Source organism: Haliaeetus albicilla, chromosome 3 (genome assembly GCF_947461875.1).
Source record: "Haliaeetus albicilla chromosome 3, bHalAlb1.1, whole genome shotgun sequence".
NCBI lineage: Eukaryota > Metazoa > Chordata > Aves > Accipitriformes > Accipitridae > Haliaeetus > Haliaeetus albicilla.
Genome location: NC_091485.1, coordinates 40,403,606 through 40,424,298, shown reverse-complemented (window position 1 = coordinate 40,424,298; position 20,693 = coordinate 40,403,606). Strand labels below are relative to the sequence as shown.

Sequence of the window (20,693 nt, the reverse complement as noted above, 5' to 3'; positions counted from 1 at the left end):
TAGTGTCAAGGTAAAATATGAAATGCAGGCCACTAAGGAAGAATAAAACCCATGAAAAGGAGATACTAGTTTCACAAGAATGCTTTACTGAGCACAACTGACTAAATAGAGCATACCAGTGATCATATGCTCTCCTATATGCAAATGAGCCTTCAAGTATATTGCAAATACACACAGCATAACAGATTTTCTTTATTGATGACATTAATGAAGCCCCTTCCTGAAATGAACTTCAAGGCACTATCCCCATGGGGTTCCAGTATGCTAAACATTTTACATATAGGAAGTCTACACTATGATGATACATATAGCAAGTACTTGTTCAACCCAATGTGACTTTCTATTTTACTTCCTCATGACTAAGACAGACCATACACTTACTGGGTCTTTAGCACTGTATGTTTGTGAGACAGCAAAAAAAGTTCACACTATGAAACATTCATGACAGACAACTCATTTTTATTTCTTAAACAAATAGATGGTTTGTTATACTGTATTTTTTAACAGTTGCAAGCAATTTCATTATATCATTATGCCTAAGATACAGGAACCAAGCATACAGAATTGAAGACAAAGGAAATTGAGAACACACTTGACAGAATTAACAGGTAAATGAAATCAGTAAATGCAACTGCCACATCCCTTCATTTGATGTCTGTGCAAAAGCATCTTCTAGAGTTCCAAGCACACAGCACACACCAGTTAGCTTATTGTAAACAGCAAGTTTGTTTCAGTAATCCATATGGGTAACTAATGCTTTATCATATATATGCAATTCCTTTAGGTGCTCTATTTTTGCATGCATGCTCCATTCCTTATTGATATGTTCCCTTTTTAACAGGGTCTTTATTTATAGTTTTAAAGATCAAAGTAGATAAACTCAATACAAAGCTATGCAGCACGGGCAACACCTGTTTCTGCTACCCACACACATACTCTTTCTTTCCCTCCCCCTTCTGACCTCTCTCTGCAGGTGACTGTGAGTGAACAGCTAGTCTCTGTGAGACTTGAATGGGACATACACACTGGCAGACGTGGGCGAATACTTTAATGTTTATTAATCTAAAAAAGAGTAAAGATTACAAAAATATAAGGAGTAGAAAACCTTAGACAAGTTAAAATACATAAAATCTCTAGGTAGAGTTTGTTTTGGTCAGGCAGAGTTTAGTTTATCAAATGTTAACCCAAAATAACAAGGGGTATAAACTGAACAAAACCATTATAATAACTTTATACTAAAAGGCGACAGTTACCCTTCTTTCCTAAGGCCACTGTACCACAGTAAATACTCTGATTCAGTGCATTAGAGCATCCACATATCAGAGCGGTTCCACTTATGTACTGCTGATACTAGAAAAATAACTTTATTTAAAATTATTATGTATAAACTAAAGCAAATTTTCAGCTGTAGTTTTGATAACCATAATTTTGTTTTAATTAAATTGTTCTTCAACAATCCCACTGATTTCACAAACCTGTGAAATCAAACAGAAAAACACAGAAATGAGGGCTAAAATTTAATGTACACAAAAATAGGATAAAAGGGAAAATTAATCCTTCATTGTGTTTGCATTTTGTAAAAGTTTTCCATAATGCTGAACTCACAGTTAAATAAGCAACATTGATCAGTATTTTGACAAATCCCAATTTGTTTTTATTTCTAAAATATGCAGAAGCAAATCACAGCTTCTTTAGTTATATTATTTGTTCCAATTATTCAGTGTTTTGGAGGGGTTTTCTGCTGCTGCTTTTTCAACAGTAGTAACAGATTGCAAAAAATGACCAGTGTTGCAAAAAGCATCAAACATACTAGGCAACTGTGACGGATCAGACAAGGTGAGATAAAAAAGCTTTCATTTCTGATTGTACTCAGGTTGAAAACCTTCTCCAAAGCAAAATGGAATTTTACCATTTACAAATATTTACACATGCATATTGAAATAGATTGTTTTGCAAATGTTGCTGACTGTAACACAACCTTCCCCCGGCCCGCCACCCCCCCCCCCCCCCCCAACAGCTGTAAAAGATGGAATGCTGCAACTGGACATATTACATGGATCCAGTTAGAGGATCAGGGTTATAAACCAGAAGTAAACACAACCACATTTAAGTACACAGCTGAATGCATAAAGGTCTGTGTGCTACCTTAGAAGCCTTCACCTTGCCATTTTTAAACACTGAAGGAAATCAGGCACAGCAGCTTCATATTTATTCACTCCTTTTGAACACACAAATATGCAAGCCCTTTTTGGGAGATTAAAGAAACTGGGCAGGAACAAGCTATTCCCATTATCTCCAGCTAATCAATCATATACAACTGGAACAAGACCTTTAAGTTTCACTTTGCCAGGTGATAAGCCTGGACTTTATATCTGATACTGTACTGATATTCAACAGAGCAAGGTACATACCACGAAAAACTCTGCATCAAAAAAAAAAAAGAAATAAAGCCTAGGAAATCTTAGCAACAGTTCTTATCCTTTATTAACCTAATATGTATTTTTTTGTCATTTATACCTAATGTTTAACAACTGTTTTCCTTGGAGGCACTTCATTTAGCAGACATTCAAGCATTGTCACAGTTTGATCTTTAAGTAACAAATTTGTCTTAAGGGGGGGAAAAGAAAAGCAAATATATGTAAGCCTGTTTCATTTGCAGATTCTTCTTGTGACTGTTACCCACAAAAACTCCAGGGACTGTGGTGGTCTTAGCTGCAAAAGGAAATGGGATGCCCGCCAGAAAATATATTCCATGCTACCCCATGTCCATTGTGGAATTCTTGACTGATGAGAAATGGTATTGGCAAGATCAAATCAACTTTCAGCTGACATGAGACAGAGAAGCGTTGAGGTGGAGATGCAAGAGATGAAGGACACCCTGAAAGGGCAATGGGATTCAGTGTACCTGCCTCAGTCCCCCAGTAAGCCAGATCTCTAGCTGTCCTTCGAGGACCCTTTGTTTCTCTTCTTCCTTCAGAGAACAAATAGTTTGGACTAGACTCTCTCACTCTTATATAGCTGAAGGTAGGCAAGACGAGTCATACCCTGACAGGCTGATTTCTCCAATATAAAAGGGAATGACAATAATTTAAAAGTAGTTAATACAAGCAGGAAGCCACCACTGACTGACTTGGGGAAAATAACTGAAAAACCACAGCCATTTTAAATTTAGTGAAATCATACCAGAAAGAAATACAGATAGACGTTAGATTTGGGGCCCAGACTCATGACACATTTTAGAAACATTAACTAGTGATTTCTCATAGCTTTGCTGTCAGTTATCACATTTTATCATCCCACTTCGCAGATCAGGGAAATAAGACATGGAGAAAATAAGCATTGCCCAGATCCTGCTGTAACACTCACATTGGCACTACACGTTGCCAAACAAGATTTAACCAAAATGAACAGAAGTTAAGGATCAACCTTCCTCTCTTCTCCCTCTCCGCCAGCCTCCACACTCATGGATTTTCTCCTTGACAGGGTTAAGAACAGTCACCGTAATTATGTCACAAGATCTTAACCTTCTCCATTACAGGGCTTTTCCTACTTGAATTTTAAATCCTTCCTATAGGATACAAGAGGAATTTCTACAGTTTCGGCTTAGAATAAATCTTGGCCTTGTAAAACACTTTCACAGCAACAGGATAATAAGGAGTGTTAATTTTTTTTTAGAGCTTGGAGAATACCGGGCCAAAGAAAGAAAACAGATTTCTTTCATAGATCTTTCACCTCCTGGTCATTTTTGCGCCCTGGGATTACAGTCAAGCATTCTACATTTTTTCTGGTTTCTGCAGCAATCTGGCCCCTCTGGTGAATCAATCAGTCAGCTGTGGAGCCAAAAGCCGTTCAAGGCCTTATTTACTGCAAAAGGATGTACTCCCTGCTTGCTGCTCCCTGGCTCTTGCACTTCATGGGGTCATTTGCATTCAAACAAATTGAATGAAAAGTAGGTGTAGAACATGACCAATATGCTTTGGTAGTACTTCACGGCTACTTCATGCTCTTTCTCCACTGCTGTACATGACTACAGAAAGCGCTGGTGAAAGATGACTGGGTTTGATAGCTCTTGAAAAAAGTTGGGACAATGAAGTGGAATAAAAAGCACAAATAGGTTTGCAGCAAGATCTTCTTGGCCTGTAGTGAAAGCACTCAGCCAGCATGGCAAAGAAAGGAATCAAGAAAGGCATAAAAAACTGATCACATCAGTATAATTTGGTCCTTAGCTCTTTCCAGTGCTCTGTACTAGGAAGGACACATGAAATGGCCAGTTCCTTCCAACTGGAAAGTCTGGACAGCAGTCCCCCAGTTGAACAGCTCATTGATGTGCTCTTTAAGGCTAGATGCCATTCCATAGGATGACTTTGCACCTCACAATTTTCATAGGGTTATAGTCACTTGTCTTTACTAAAACCCTAGGGGTATTTCTTCATGAGCATTTTTTGGTTGAAAGGCCAGCTGAAGCAGTTTCAGCTCACCACTGTCAGACTCACATATTTCCCACAGCTCCTCCTGATTCACACAGCACAAATGTTGGGCAGCCAGACGGCTGAGCAACAACACAGGACTGAATTATCTGAGTATAAATATTCTTTTTACTCAGAGATTTTCCAGTAAGATCAGTTCTCAGTTTAGTGCATGCCTTCGCAAAGAGCTACATTTAAGTTACCTTTACTCAACAAGTGTTTTGGAAGAGCGAAGTCTAAAAGGGGATGCATCAATCTGATATAATCAAAACTGAATCAAGTGATTTAATTAAAGTTCCTTCATGAACATGCAGCAAATTAGCCTGCATTCCCATTAAAAAGTTACATTTTTTTGCTATAATGGCTAGCCTTGTTAACTAGTTGTCAGGGATTTGTCAGTAAAAGCTTTAGTTCATTTTACTCTCTGAAATTCTTTCACGTTAGAGAAGAGCTTTACTTTCCTAGAAGTTTATTATTTTTTATTATGTCCTATTAGACTGATCTTTTAACAGCACAATATTAAACAACCTGTGTTTCAACACATACACTATACTTTGTAATTCAAATCAAAGTTATTCTATCAATATATATAGCCTGCTATATCAATATACAGCTAGTGGAGTATTTTTATTGTGATGTATCTAAATCAATATATGTTTATATTCATATTTTGGAATAAAATTCCAATAAAGGTTAGCAGAGTTTTTTAGTGCTGAGCATAGATGATTATCTGTTGAACTTACCTGTATATCTATCCAGAGTGGTTTATAGAAGGCATAGAACTCTCTAGAATTCAAATATTAAGGACAGCCAATATTTTTTTCCTGAAAGCTTAGAATTCCACTTGCAAATGTTTTTTGAATTAAAAAAATTAAAATCTTTTAAAAACAAAATATTTATAACACTGCTATTATATACACTGCCATTTAATACCGGATATTCACATAGATAAAATTAGCATGAATATATTTTGTCCTTTGAAATCTACAGACTTCTATGACTATCTAGAGCACAGTAAAGTTTAAAAGTATTTTATTAATATCTTTGTTATGGTCACTATTAATCCAGACTGTCATATCTTGTATTTCCCAAGTGTGTATTTTTAGATCACTATGGACAGCCATTACTTTATCCAGAGGCATCCTGCCTTCTCAAGTAAATTATTTTTATATTTCAAGGACTAAATTATGATACTAGGGGGGAGCTTTACAGTTTAAAATCACTAGAATAAACCTTAGAATAAAAATCACAAAAATGTGTTTATATGTACACACAGTTATGCACATTTTCAAGGGTTTGTAAGAAAACAGGTAGCATAAATGTAGAATCATGATCATTATATCATGTGCACCTTTATCAATGCCTAACATGTCATGTCCAGGAAAGCAACTGAAATTGCACATCCAGACTACTCTTTATGAGAATGAGTAAGTATATTCATAGATATCAAGACAAAAAATCCTGCTGTGATCATCTAGTTTGACCTCCCGTACACTGTATAGAGCCCACGTATACCTGTATAGTGCTCACAGAATCTCCCACTGGATTATCTATCATCTATCACTTAGAAAGCCCTATCACATCATGCTAATGACTCCAAGTTGATTGCCTCCCTTAACTTTTGCTTACAATGCTTAAGGCTCCTGTTGCTAGGACACAGCATTTAATTTCCTTCATCACAGTTTGATGAGCTGAATCTTTTTTATTTAAATGTCTACCTACAGATACCAAGTCATCTCCGAGGTTCCTAGCTGAATGCCTTTAGGTGAGGCAAACTCCTAACAGGGTTTCCCAAACCCTGGACTGTTTTTAATCATCTGAAATCTCCCAAGTAATTCCAATCTTTCTAAATGGCAAGACACCAAAACCACAGTTTTTTACTAATATGTGGAATAATTACTTTGCTACTTAACTTTTTAGGCATTCAAGGAATGGTCTACCCTTCTTTGTGACAGCATTATGCTGAGAGCTCACACTGAGATGATCTTCTATGATCATCCTAAATCCATTAGGTCACTGCTTTCCAGGACAAAGCCTCATTATTCTGCAGCAGAGACAGATATGTTTCTCTGGTGCCAGATATATTTCATTTGGTTCAAATATATTTCATCTGGTTATAATAAAGTGCATTTTACTGGAATGTGGCCATTATACCAGGGGATTCACATCATTTAATAACTTCAACTTGTCCTTCCCACCAATTATTCAAACCTATCAGACCCTAATGAGCACCATTCATCTACATCTTCCCATTAGAAACTCTAGGTTTTGATTCCTCAGTGAGCCAGCTTTTAATTTACCTAATGTGTGCCCTGATAATTTTTTATGCCATTTTTTAAGTTGCAGTGTCATTTTTTATTACATTAAATGTCTTTGGGAATCCAAGTTTACCACAATAATGCAAGCTGCAGAAAAAGATAGCCTTAGATTTGGAAACTGTACTGAAAACACCTTTCTGCACTGCAACAAATTTTGAGAATTTTTTTCCTCACTGCAATGGAAAATTCCCTCCTCCCCTTAAATATTTAGTTCAATGTGAACTTTTCTAACACAAAAGCAAATATTAGTCAGTAGAAATAAAGTGACATGAGCTAAAGCCTTAATAGTATAAGGAGATAATGGCAGCTTTAGATTTAAGCACATCCATTCAAAAAATAGGAATCTTGAGTCTAGTTCCAACTTTGCCTAGTTGTATTTGAACTGTCCCCTCACTATCCAACAGTCATCTAACTTCTGGTAGAAATAATGTCAATCTCTACTTTTATTCATTATCTATAAATAATTAAATCCAAGTGGGCAAGTTTCCATGCTAGAAAATTGTTTTCTCTCTTTTTCAGACTCAAAAAGCAGCTATATGAAATGGTGCAGCTTCAGCTATGGGCGTTACAAGACATCCAGCCAAGACCATCCAATAGGCCTAAGAGAAATTCTGTTTACAGGAACACAATCCTTACTGGTATCCCATTTCTGAAGTGAACTTAGAACTGTCTCAAGCTAAATACCTAGCTAAGACACTGGTAAGGAGAATGAGAGACAACGTATCTTCTTTAACACAGGTTAAATGCACAGTGGAGAAATTTGGAAAATTACTCATACCCCAAGCAGACAAAAGCTTTATGACACTCCTTAGAAAGGTTACATGGGATGGAGTGATACAACTTTTTTACTCCAGTTTATATTATCACTCTTGAAATACTAAATGAAAGAAAGATACCAGTAAGTTTCTCCAGAAGATTCTTGAAGCTGGCATTAAAGTCTCCCAGAAGTTCAACTGAGATTCACTTTTGGGACAAAAAAGCACATATTAATAGTAAATTTACTATTCACTGGGAAAAATTTCCAACTACAAATATTATGTTCTTATTAACCAGACATATAATTGACTAATGCGTTTGAGCAATGCCTCATAACTACCTTACTCCCTAGAGAAACCAAATCTAGCCTTGCTCTAAACTCATACCCACTGAAAGAGATGTTTACAGCACTGCTATACTCCACCAGAGCAGAACAAAAATACAAATAGCTGAATTTGACTGACAGAAATTGAATGTGTTTGTGCTAATGTCATAAAGGTTGCAATCAACAGTTGCTGCTCTAAGCCGATTCTGTCACTCTTACTCATACTGAGCAGTACCTGGCTCTAGCAAAAGGAAACTTTCACAGCAAAAAATTATTCCAGCAGTAAACTCCTCCTTATTATCAACTCTGATCAAGCGATTTTCCAAACCTTAGGAACATTTATTTTCATAATTAAGAAAAACTAACTGTTTAGCCATGTGAATTTGCTCAGTGTAAGGAATTTTACCCATGGACAAGTATTGTATGGTTTGGAATTTTACTGAACACAGTCTGAATTTCTTGATTCTACAAAATACTGTCTTTCATTCTTTGGGTCTTTTTGCTAGGTGGATGTTTGTGCAGAGTGTGAAAGTGAAGGTTTTCTTCAATACCTGTTGAAGTCATCAGCAGAGTGTCTTTGACTGCAGTTTCAAGACCAGTGCAAGAATGAATGGAGTGGAAATCCCACTTTTTCCCAACAATCAGCCTTGATTTATCAGCAGTAGACCTTCCACTGCAAACCTTAGAGAAGAGTTTACAGATGTATAGTGACAAAACATCTACGTATCTTGCCACAGGTCAGTAGGTGAGAGTTCAGGCCTTGTCCCAGATCAGCCGAGCTAAAAATGAGCATCTAGTACTCCTGTTGGCAAGTTGAAGTTAGAGTGAAGTGATAGGAGCCACACCACTTAGTGTGCCATTGACTACAGAAACTGAGATGCCTGAAGCGGATAAGGGCAAATAAATGTATAAACAGATAAATTTAAGATGGATTAACCGAGTAGCAAGTTTGCTAAGAGTCTACGTTATTGACCTATCATGTATATCTGCCAAATGGACTGACTGCAGGTAGGGATCCTCCATGTCCAAGGCTGAGAGACCTGCGGAAATCTGCTGTGTGGGTCACTTCTTGAGTTAGGCACCCAAGAAAGCAGGCTTGGGCTTTTGGGCAGTAAATCCATGCCAGGACTAGAGATAGTAGGTCAAATTATACCAAAAGACGGTCTTTGTCTTTTCAAGGTTCTTGGAAGCTAGTGATGCATTAGAAATTTCCAAACCAGCAGTCCCTGTAGGACCTGTTCTCAAGGGAAAATTCAAGCTGACTCTTGCCAGTCCCCTGAAAGGCCAAATTTCTTCTCATGAAAGCTGGCTAAGAAATGCTCTGGTGGTTGTAGATGCAGCTCTTCTGTTTCCTTGCATCAGTACCCCATAAAGAAGAATATTATTTTTGCCAGCTCAAAGAACTCCCACCAAACTGAAGAACTGTGGAAGTGGTATTTTCTCCAGATCCTTCATCTTTCCAAGAATAATCTCTATGTATCCTCTGAAAACTCTTTGCAGAAAATCAGCACACAAGGAAACTATTACAGGTAATAATGGAGAACTGTCTTCAGAATGACAGCTGAGGAGAAAGACACATGAGGCCTTGTCTACAGGCTTTTTAGTGACACTAAAATGAAAAAAGAACCACAAACCCTTGATTTTGGATCATACTGCCTGGGCCATTTTCACTTCTCTTTACTTAGTGTGTACAGGGTGTCAAAGGAGAACACATCTAGCAAACAGAAGAGATTTAGTTACTGACTTAAAGTAGTTCTTAAAAAAGCATGTGTTGGTTCGTACTTTTTAATAACAAAATTTACATAACAAGAGCAAATAATTATACCCCTATCTCCCTCTCTGACATGGCCACAAACTTAATTAAGCACATAAAGAGGAAGGAGAAGGTATGCTAAAAAATTCAACAATGCTTCTTAAAAATGTTTTTCTTTCCTTCTTTAACATAACAAATCTTTTAAGCTGTAATCATTTATACTCTTATATGAGTACCGCTCTGATTTCAAATTTTGTCATAATTGGTATGAAGCTTTAAAAATTATTGACTTCCAGTTATCTTTGGATCTTGCTGATAAGGACAAGTTTTTAAAATGCTGTCAGAGAGACTGAAGGATTTAGAAAGTAAAGTCTGATTTACAAAAACTGAGAACCTAGATCTCATCTCCATAAGACAAGACGTGCACTGTCATATCTGTTTTGCAAATGATGTTTGCTGGGAGATGTTGAGATGCCAAAGTGACCCAATTCTGTTCAGCTATCATTGGCTTTGAAAATAGCCTCTTCAAACTCTTATGTCTGACTACATTTGAAACGGTTACCCCCAAATTTTTTCATTCTTTTTCTTGTAGAACACTAATCAGAAGTTATTAATATAAAAGAACTCAAGGTGACTCACATAGCTTCTCTTTCTGCATTGTTAGTTTTCCCACTACCAAAAATTAGCTTTACACCTGGCTGCTATTATCTCAAAGTAGTCAAAGAATGTGGTAAATATTATCCACATATAATTTATTAAAAGCTGAGTCAAAGAACAGGTGTTGCTATTGTAAAGATTAATTTTGCAGCTCTTCTGCTCAAACTCATAAATTATGAACTCCTGGGCCCCCTCAACACTAAATCACACACACAACATCCACACAGATTTATTAACTTTAGGATGAAAAATGACGTGTAATCTTGCCAGCTGCTCTACCTACAAGCACTGGCATCAGCAAGTATGCCAAGCCCCTCACTGACTCTCCACTTTACAACTGTGAATTGGCAGCTTCTCTTTGTCAGCAGTGGCAGTTCTGCACTTTCTGCTTGCCAATGACAGTAGCATATAACCTCAGATGGGGATGATAACATTATTGTTGTTATTTTAATAACATTTATCATTATTAGATTTCAGATACAGAAAGTATTGCTTTGATCAAACATTTTTGTTCTACTCCTTTAGTTATATTAGTAGAGACACTGACCTACTATAAAGGGTGCAGCAGTTAACTACACTGCAATTAACTGCACAGTCAACATGGTTTCACAAAGGGAAAGTCCTGTCTAACTAATTTGATATCCTTCTGTGATAAGGTTACCTGTCTAGTGGATGAAGGGGAGGTGCTGGATGTAGTTTTTCTGGATTTTGGTACGACTTTTGATACTGTCCCTCACAGCATCCTTCCGGACAAGTTGTCCACCTATGGGATAAGCAGGCTCATGGTGCACTGGGTGCAGAACTGGCTGAAGGGCAGAGCTCAAAGGGTTGTAAGTGAATGGGGCTACATCTGGCTGGTGACTGGTCACCAGCGGTGTTCCTCAGGGTTCAATTCTAGGCCCAGTTCTGTTCAATATATTTATCAACAATCTGGATGCAGGAGTTGAATGCACTGTTAGCAAGTTTGCTGATGATATCAAAGTGGGAGGTGCTGTTGAGTCTCTTGAGGGACAAGAGGCCTTGCAGAGGGATCTAGATAGATTGGAGCATTGGACAATGATTAATGGGATGAAACTTAACAAGTCCACATGCCAGATCCTGCACCTAGGACAGAGTAACTCCGAGCACAAACATAAATTGGGAGAGGAGTGGCTGGAGAGCAGTGCTGCAGAAAGGGATCTGGGGGTGCTGGTCAACAGCAGGCTCAGTATGAGCCAGCAGTGTGCCCTGGCAGCCAAGAGGGTAAACCGCGTCCTGGGGTGCATCAAACACAGCATGACCAGCCGGTCAAAAGAGGTGATTATCCCACTGTATTCAGCACTGGTGCGGCCTCACCTTGAGTACTGTGTGTAGCTCTGGGCCCCACAATTTAAGAAGGATGCAAAGGTCCTTGAATGCGTCCAGAGGAGGGCAACAAAGCTAGTGAAAGGGCTGGAAGGCATGTCCTGTGAGGAGCGGCTGAGGACTCTGTGTTTGTCTAGTTTGGAGAAAAGGAGGCTGAGGGTCGACCTCATTGCTCTCTACAGCTTCCTGAGGAGGTGAAGGGGAGAGGGAGGTACTGATCTCTTCTCCCTTCTCTCCAATGATAGGATGCGTGGGAATGGTTCAAAGCTGCACCAGGGAAGGTTTAGATTGGACAGACATTAGGAAGCCTTTCTTTACCGAGAGGGCGGTCAAACACTGGAACAGGCTTCTTAGAGAGGTGGTTGATGCCCCAAACCAGTGTTTAAGAGCCATTTGGACAATGTCCTTAACAACATGCTTTAGTTTTTGGTCTTCTTTCACTTCTCTGTTCTAAGTGCCATTAGATCCAGGAAAAACAATTGTTATTAGTTAGGCAACTATCATCTCTACTGATCTGGTGGTAGGACAGAAACTTTTATCTATAATTTGTCACTCTGTCACACTGGGCAGTGACAATGATCTACCAGGATTCTTGGAATCTGGTAGCACAGGATCTTGGATGCTCAGAAGTCCTCACCCCCATGCAATTCTGGTACAGCAGCTATAAAAGAACCATGCTGTGCATCTGATGTGTCCTAAAGCATCAGTCTCCCTGATTACATAATTAGCACCAGTCTATGTGTGCACAGCCAGTCCTATCGATGTTTGTGGGATTGTAAATTCATTACTGAAAATACACAGGAAAATTCATGTGCACAGAAAAGGCAGGTACCAGGCTCTCCCTTTGGCCATCTAAGGAGAGCTTCAGCCCAAAGATAAGTGAAAGGTTCAGGTGCAAGTCAAACTGGACTTACTGGTTTGGACTAAAATCAGGTGGACACACAGAACTTCATTTTAACACTGTACTAGTGTGAAAAAAACTCGCACATGCTCTTCAGTATCTCACTATGCAAATTGTGCTATGTATGGATTTGTGAAACTGGTATATGAATAGAAAACTCTTAGTTTTTTTAAGTGGCATAATTTAAAAATATATTCTGTTTATCTGCCATAATTATTATTAATCATTAATCCCTTACACAGCTGTTCCATTCTGTGAAGAAATTGGCTTTTTCTTATTTTAACTCTGCATGTTTAAAGTAGTTTTAGTAGAATATATTAAGTTTTCTAAACATGCTGATTAAATCATCTGTTCTTTTCAAGTATATCACCTAAAATATGTTAGGAAATAGTTTGCATATTCACCCTTGCAGATCACAAAACTACTGTGAATTTAAAAAGAAAATGCAAAAGATTTAATATTTTCAGCAATGTTACTTACAGGTACTTTGTAGGCAGATAGAACTTGTTCGTTATAGCATGTTACTTGTTGTTACTTGTACTGTCATTTAGGTTATGATCCTGCTGACCTTTGCTTTCATGATTAGACAACTGCTTCAAAGAGTGTAGTATATGAAGGATTACTTGTATGGTTAAGAGCTTTTTTTTTTCATGCAGAGGAATTCAAAAGAATGCAGGCAAAATAGAGATAATGGAGTCACAGGCCTGAGGAGGAAGGCTCTACCTTTCAGAGCTACTGGGGGGTTTTGTGGGTTTTTTTGCTGGTTAATACAGATTTACTAAATGGAGTACCTATTTTACCTTCAAGCTACTTCTCTGCAACAGCTACTTTAACACATTAGGACAAATTGTTTCACTTAGCTAAGTAAACTGTGGTCTGTGATCATTTTGTCATTGTTCAGTGACTATAGGAAGACTTCTGTAAACCAATGCTATAAAGTTCAGCCCTCAAACAAATGAGTAATTGGTACTTATGAGAAAAGTTCCAGTGCACAGGCATGACATCTTCACAGGATTTGAAGATATGAAAAAGAGAAGTTAAAAGTTTGAGGATTTTTGACATATTATCTGGTCCTAACAAATATACTTACATTTGTCTTGGTCAGCTTCCACTCCTTCACTTTCTGTATCACTCGGCAATATCCAAGGTTGATGAGCAAGCTGAAGCTGTTGTAAGAATTCATCCTGCCACAAACAGATCTATTTTAGATAAAATGATAAAGAATGCTTCTATATCAATGCAGACTGTAGTGAACACTCTAGCCTCAATTAACTAGGGAGGAGAAAACCTTTAATAAAAACAAATATCTTGCTGTGAAATAAAACCAGAATGTAGAAGATATGCAGGCTCCCCAGATTTTTTTTTTATTTAATTCTTATTTATTTATCTATTCTGGAAAGAAAAAAAAAAGGTGCCTCTAGCTATCTATCTGCTATAGCCACAGATATATACATAGTCATCTTAAAAATGCAGATATTCCATCTGTCCCTGCAGCTTTTGGACTATGCCTAGACATGTCATGCACAATTTGCTTAAGTAAGGCTTTGATTTGTCAGATCTTTCATTGTCTCCAATCTCCTAAGAACAAGAACCTGAAACGTCATTTAGAACCTATGGTTTTACTGGAGAAGGAGAAAGTCTAAGAAGGAAAAATGGTATGGAAACTTTTGTCTCCAAGATACCACAAAACTCTAAGCATCAAAATATAAATATTTTACACAGTTAAAAATCCATACACAGCTGAATATATGCTTTTAAAAGTGTTTTACAATTGCCTCCTTTTTTATATAATGTATATATGTATGTATACAAAAATAGTTTTCCATACACATACACACACATATATATGTGAGCATGTACACACACAGACATATAAAATACTTTGACAGGTTCCTTTGCAATATTCAAGGTGAGAGATGAGACTGGAATGCATAGTTTTATTTTCAAAAGCAGTTCAAACATGCAAGTCTAGTCTCTTAAAGCAAACTTAAACACTGGCCAGGTATCATAAATTCTTGTAAGTCTCTGAAAAAAAGGGGGGGTAATAGCCCTGTCTTCTTTTACACCAGCTGAAAACCAGAATCTACATATGCAAAGTTAAATTGTATTGCACAATGCTACAGCATAATTTTTATTAGGCTATCTGGTTTAAAAACAGAAACCAGGCTTGTTTAAATAACTTCTTGGAGACCAAAGGCTGTTCAATCAAGATCTAACTCACTGGGAGTAAATTATTAATTCTGTTAATAATCTGTTAAAAAAATCCACAAAGACTGCTGCAATGGCTCAACACTAAGCTCAGGCAGGAGCTCCAGGCGTTATGCAGGTATTGCTGTTTCAAATGTGCTCCGTGTTTGAGAAGGTTGCTGACTACAGCACTGAACTGGGCAAAGTATTTTGGTTCATGGAACAGGATTCTTGCAGTAGAAGCGAGTGGCTGTCACACTGATCAACACACTCTTTAATCTCCCAAAACACAGAGCAAAGAACTGAGCCAGGCAGCAGAACAGAATGGAAGTACCTGACCAGAAAGAGAGTCCTTATTACATACAGTTATGCTCCATATTCCAGTAAGTAGGAGGAAAACTTGTGTTAATCAATGCTATATTCAAATAAGCTGAAATTTCCTGCTGTTAACAATGACAGACCAATAAAGATTACTGAATACCACTTTAAACTATCTGGATAAATAAAGTGCTTGTAAAATTCCAATTGTTCAGAAAATGAAATGGCAAACAAGGGAGTCAGTAGTATTTTCATCTCAACAGCTATTGATAACTATCACAGAATTGTGTCACTTTAATGGAATCCATCCTAAAGAGATAAGCAGGATTCAACATTCCTTTGTCAATTTATACAAAACACTAAAGGATAAAGTAAATGCATAAAAGTATCTCTGCCAAAGGATCTGGAACCCTGATTTATTAGTTTTATAGAGATAATAAAACTATTTCTCTAGGTAGCATTTCTTTGCTATAATTCAATTCGGCCCTGAACAGAGCTGATAATAAAACAAACACACCTGTTAGAACTTTGTAATATTATATATGCCAAGAGGCAGAAACTTGTCCACAAAATCTCAGATCATTTTAAGTCTTGAGCATTAAAAAAACCCAAAACATTCTTAACAGCTGATATGTTAAGTACTTGCCAAATTATTTAAGATTTGTGCTATAACAAGATTAAACCACCCTGAGCAACAGCATGAACTTTACTAAAACTTAAGAAGAACTCTGAATTGTATTTATCAGTAATATTTTTGTATTTTAGACTTGTTATGTTACTCTGAAACAGATTACAAACTAGGAAGCATACATAAGGCATTGAGATATATGTTAAAATTCCTGATAAATAAACAAGTGACAGCACACAGTGTAAACCCATGCAGATTCTGAATTCTTTAATTCAAGCTCCTTATGGTAAAACATGCTCCTGGTAGCCAGTAATCACATCCTTTTCAACTGACTTATTCTCATCAAATATGTATCAACTAAGAGTAAGGAAGCAGAATTATTTGCAAAATCTTATCATAGTATCTTCTATAGGATTGGCAATATAACCACAGTGTATTCACATCTAGTGAAAATTCCCAGTTCACACCATAAGGCTAAAAAGAATAAAGGCAATTTCCCTTCTTTTATTTTACTGTTTTTATACAGGAAGAGGATACAGAACCCACAATGAAAGTTGCAAAATAATTTACAGTATCATTCTTGAGTTTTATATGCTTGTGATCTGTAAAAGTGCAAAGAAAGACAGAACTTTGTTGTTCTTCTACCCCAGACCACCTTTGACTTTTAAAAACTTGTCATCATGGTCAGAGAGAAGCTGTGCCACAAGAGAATGAAATCACATGGCCACAAATAGGGGGACACTTCTAACATGGCAAAAAATGTTAGAACAGAGATATGTCCTGGATATGTTCTGTCTAAGCCCACTTCCCTAAGTGACCAGGAACTTCAGTGGGCAAAGACAGCTTAAAAGAGCTCCCAAAGCTTATAGTAGAACACTCGAAAGATGGGGCTAGGAGCGGCAGATGAGCCAGACCTCCACCAGCTATTTTATGACTTCCAAGGGCCTTTACAGCTTGGTAGAGGAAGGTCTTCAGTATGAACATGTCATATTAGCAGTTTTCCCCTTGCAAGCAGAGCTAGTCCCAAGACGAGTTTCCATTACGTCAAAGGTCACCTGTGCATGTCAGGAAAGGATAAATATGGTTTGAGCTGGGTCACTAGCAGCCAATGTACTATTGTACCCAGTAAGCAAAGAGAAAGAAAAGAATTTGCCACTTCTAGAAGGGATTATAACAGAGGATAAGTTACTGCATAGAAATGCTGAGATTTAACACCAGCTTTACAGTGAGCTTGCTGGATGAAACTGGATGTGCTATTCTAACGGTAAAACAGGGTAATAATATTGCTCATTTCTTAAAGTTCTTGAGACATATATATACATATATTAAAAGCATAAGAGAACACTTCTTGTAAGAGCTATCAGCAAAGCTTGGGATTTGGCAAACAGAAGTAAAAAGTCACAGCAAATTAAATGGGACTCATGGTTATTACTACTATAACTACAGAAAGGCTGTGGAAGAAAGCATTTTTAATTGCCTGCCTTGTTACAGGAAAGATCAGAAGTGATGGACAGACTGGATGTCCCTTGGCGGAGATGCACTGCTCATTACATGGCACTTTCAGGAGTCTACACAATAATTCTAGCTGGCATCACGTGACTATGTATCAGTTAAGAACAGGACTGCTTAAAAAGAAAGAAAGAAAGAAAAAAGAGGAGTGAAGTGTTCAGTAAGAAACAATGAACCCCTTCATTTCTTCTGAACATTTTTAGTTAAAAATGAATCTCAATTCTCCTTTTCTGGTATGTGAGAAAATTCCAACACACAAACACACCCACCCCTCAAAACAGGAGACAAAGGGGGTTTGTTTGCCAAAACAGATATTTCTTAAAATTACGTATTTTTTCTCATGGAAAATTTCTAGTTTGAAAATATATTAACTGTCCGTGAAAATACTTTCAACAGAACTGTAGTCACCTTTAGTCCTCATGTCTTTAAGTTGGATATCCAGTTCTAGGTGAAGAAGTAGCTCGAGTGATGGGATTAGTGCACTGCCATTCAAACACCAAAATGAGGATTTTTTTCACCACCAAATTTAAGTAAGATTTTCTCCCCAAATTCTTTAGTTTTAGAGTTATCTGTGCCTCATTTCCTTTCCTTCATAATAAATAATGGAGGCCATATACTTAATTGCAAGACTATACTAAGTATCAAATCTCTAATTTTCCTACAGGCATCTCTAAGCAATATCATTATGAACAACATATTTTAATTTTTTTAAGAAGTCGTTAGACTGATAATACATTGTGTCAAGTGTCATACCCAACAGATTTTTAAAACAAATGATACTTCTCAGAAATAATTATCTAAAGGTATGGTATTTTTTTCAGTCTTGGAAAAAAGCTCTCCAGGCTTTGACAAATGGATTACAAAGAGATTCATAATAAATGGTGGGAACCGACTTACTCCACCATTAAAAAATTAGCAATCTAGATATATAGGTCCTTTTTGAGTCAGTATAGAAGGACTGGCATTTCCTGAGAAAAAACCTCACCTTTGTAAGGCATGTATCTGAGATAGACAGCAGGGCTATTCTTTCGCAGGTGCTTTCATTTCCACTGCCTACATGCTAAAGTTATCTTTAAGGCAGCTAAGGTTAGCAGAGGAGAATCCCACTCAAAATTTACAAGGTACTTTAACATTTTGGTTTTTTTTAAACAAAGACTAATCCTGTAAAAGCCATTAATATGGGACAGGAAGTTTTTATGCTCTGAATCAGCGTAGTTAACATGCATATAGTACTAGACAGTGATTCAACAATGTTGGACATTTTCTTATTGCAGTTCAGTTTTGTGTTTTGGAAAATTTGTCCATTCAGCGATGCCTAACTAATCATTCCAATGTGTAGAAAAAATGAAAGAAGCAGACCAAGGAAATATTATCCACTGCCAGTGCAGCAGGAAAAAAATACCTTGGAATCATAAAGATAAGATAAAGTTGTGTTTAATATTCCAGAGGTATGCTCCTCTTAGAAAAAACTGTGAGGCTAATAAAACTGCTATGCATCATGCAGGCAAAACCCTACAGAGCTCATGGAAAAATTGGGGGACACGAGCGTTTCAGTATGATTTCTGTAATAATCCTGACATTCTCTAATCAGTACCTCTCAAAGCTGAGCAGTATTTCCTTGCTAATTTTCTCATCATTATATCTCAAGTTCTTTTCAGAGTAGTAAGTTACATTAGGTATACTGATGTTACTTCAACATAAAACACAATCTAGTCTTCACATTATAGCCACTCTTAAATATAGCAAAAACATTAAATTGAAAATCTTACTTCTGATAAACTGCTTCTCTGAGTAGTGACAGTTCCAACAATGTCTCCACTCATTTGCACAGAGAGCCCTGAAGCAGCACTGAGGGTCCTCCCCATTTGGCTCTTAGATGTCAAAGATCTGCTTCTTTGCATACTAATGATGCCTTCCCTATTTCCTTGGTTGCTAGGGGTAAGAGGCCGTGACAGCAAGCTATTTGGGGTCACAGGTCTGCTCCCTGGAGTTGATGGAGTTGGTGGCCTGTTGGTTTGTGTACTGGGCGTTGAAGGCCTACTGTTTGCAACACTGGAGATCTGTGTTCTGCTGTTAGTGGGCAGCGGTGGTGATTTGTTTCCTTGGAGCTGAATGTTCTTCCCTGTCTGAGTTGGCACCTGAGGCCTTGGATTTTGGCCCTGTGTGGCTTGAAGATGGCCTTGATGGTCAGATGTAACTAAACTATGCTGTTGGACGCTAGGGCTTCTTGAGAGCCTTGCTTCTTCCCATAGCGCTAGGTCTTTCTCAATATCTGTGCACACACAAACAAAAACGAAAAGAAAGAAAGAAACTCACTTTCTGTTTCTTTCTGATTTAAAACTCAGTGATTTTCTCCAATGTAAGTGACAACCTGAAGCTGTGCAGAGAAAATCTATTCACCCTTAAAATATAAGGCATCAGAATTAACAGTTGAAATGTTTGACAAGCATTTCCTCAAAGTTTATTTACATTTGATTTACTACAAACAGCTATCCCACAGAAACAAAATACTACCTCTTCATTGAACATCAGTACAACCTATAAAAATCCCTCTCATTTCTTCAGAGTTATCTCTCTGTGGCTTTTGCACAGTTTCTCATTAGTATCAAACCAAGATGGTGCAGTGAGCTAAACTTGACATCTTGCTGCAGTGAAAGGCAATCCAAAACTGGTTCAAAGCGAGACTTTTGCTTCTGGTCTCGTTGTCTATTGCCCAACCAAATCTCTGGGGGAAATAACCCTTGAACTCTGGCACATCTGGATCTGTGATCCTGTTTGAATCTGAATTTTGTGCTCTGGGCTGCCGGCAGTGCCACAGCAGGTGACGAGGTCACCAACATCTAGAATCCAAGGAGAAGAGGTGTCCGCCATTTGGTGGTCCAGTCCCTACCCCTTAAACAGGCATAAGGAATAAGATCCTATTTAAAAACAGAACAGATCAGGGGTAGTGATGAAAAGTGTCTTCTGAATTAATTTAAATCATATCAATGCTTCTAACAAATTAAATCAGATACATCCAACAAAGTTAGGTGAGGGTAGCTGGAATTTAGGTTAGCATTGCTAAAATACTGAAAGTCCTCCCAAAAAAATGTCAAGCTTAAGGAACAGTTTACTAGTTTATTTTATCTTACACAATTGTTACAAATTTTCACTCTCACTGGCATGTACTCTACTGTAACTTGGTTTTGATATGGACAGTTGGTTATCTTTAGAAAAGCAATGCCATTTCCCACTAAACTGTATGAGTCACAGTCCCAGAGCTGTAAATCACCAAGGCTCTACTGATTTAAACACCTATTAACTGAAATTATACAAAATAAGCATTTCATTTTTATTTTGATAGCAATAATTTCAGGTTCTAAAAGTCCAAAAAGAAACAGATTCTAAACTGCATATTGGAAAATCAGACTTTCTTTCACTTGTGTTTACCAGTAGATATAAAAGGAATGCTGTATGTAAAATAATTAAAGATGTGTTGCTTTTAACATTAACTTATTTTATAATAACACCTTGAAAAAGGGAAAAGAAGCT

General features: G+C 37.4%; 1 protein-coding gene across 2 annotated transcripts in view; it reads right to left on the bottom strand.

The window, feature by feature from the left end:
* Positions 1–438: 438 nt before the first annotated feature.
* C3H8orf34 (chromosome 3 C8orf34 homolog) overlaps positions 439–20,693 on the bottom strand; it is a 180,146-nt gene continuing 159,891 nt past the window's right edge. For both annotated transcript variants that reach the window (XM_069779489.1, XM_069779490.1), the window contains 3 exons: positions 18,932–19,434; positions 13,611–13,704; positions 439–1,475 (listed from right to left, as the gene is read on the bottom strand). In XM_069779489.1, the coding sequence (XP_069635590.1) occupies positions 1,468–1,475; positions 13,611–13,704; positions 18,932–19,434 (605 nt within the window). In that variant the 3' untranslated portion in view covers positions 439–1,467. The remainder of the gene's footprint in view (positions 1,476–13,610; positions 13,705–18,931; positions 19,435–20,693) is intronic.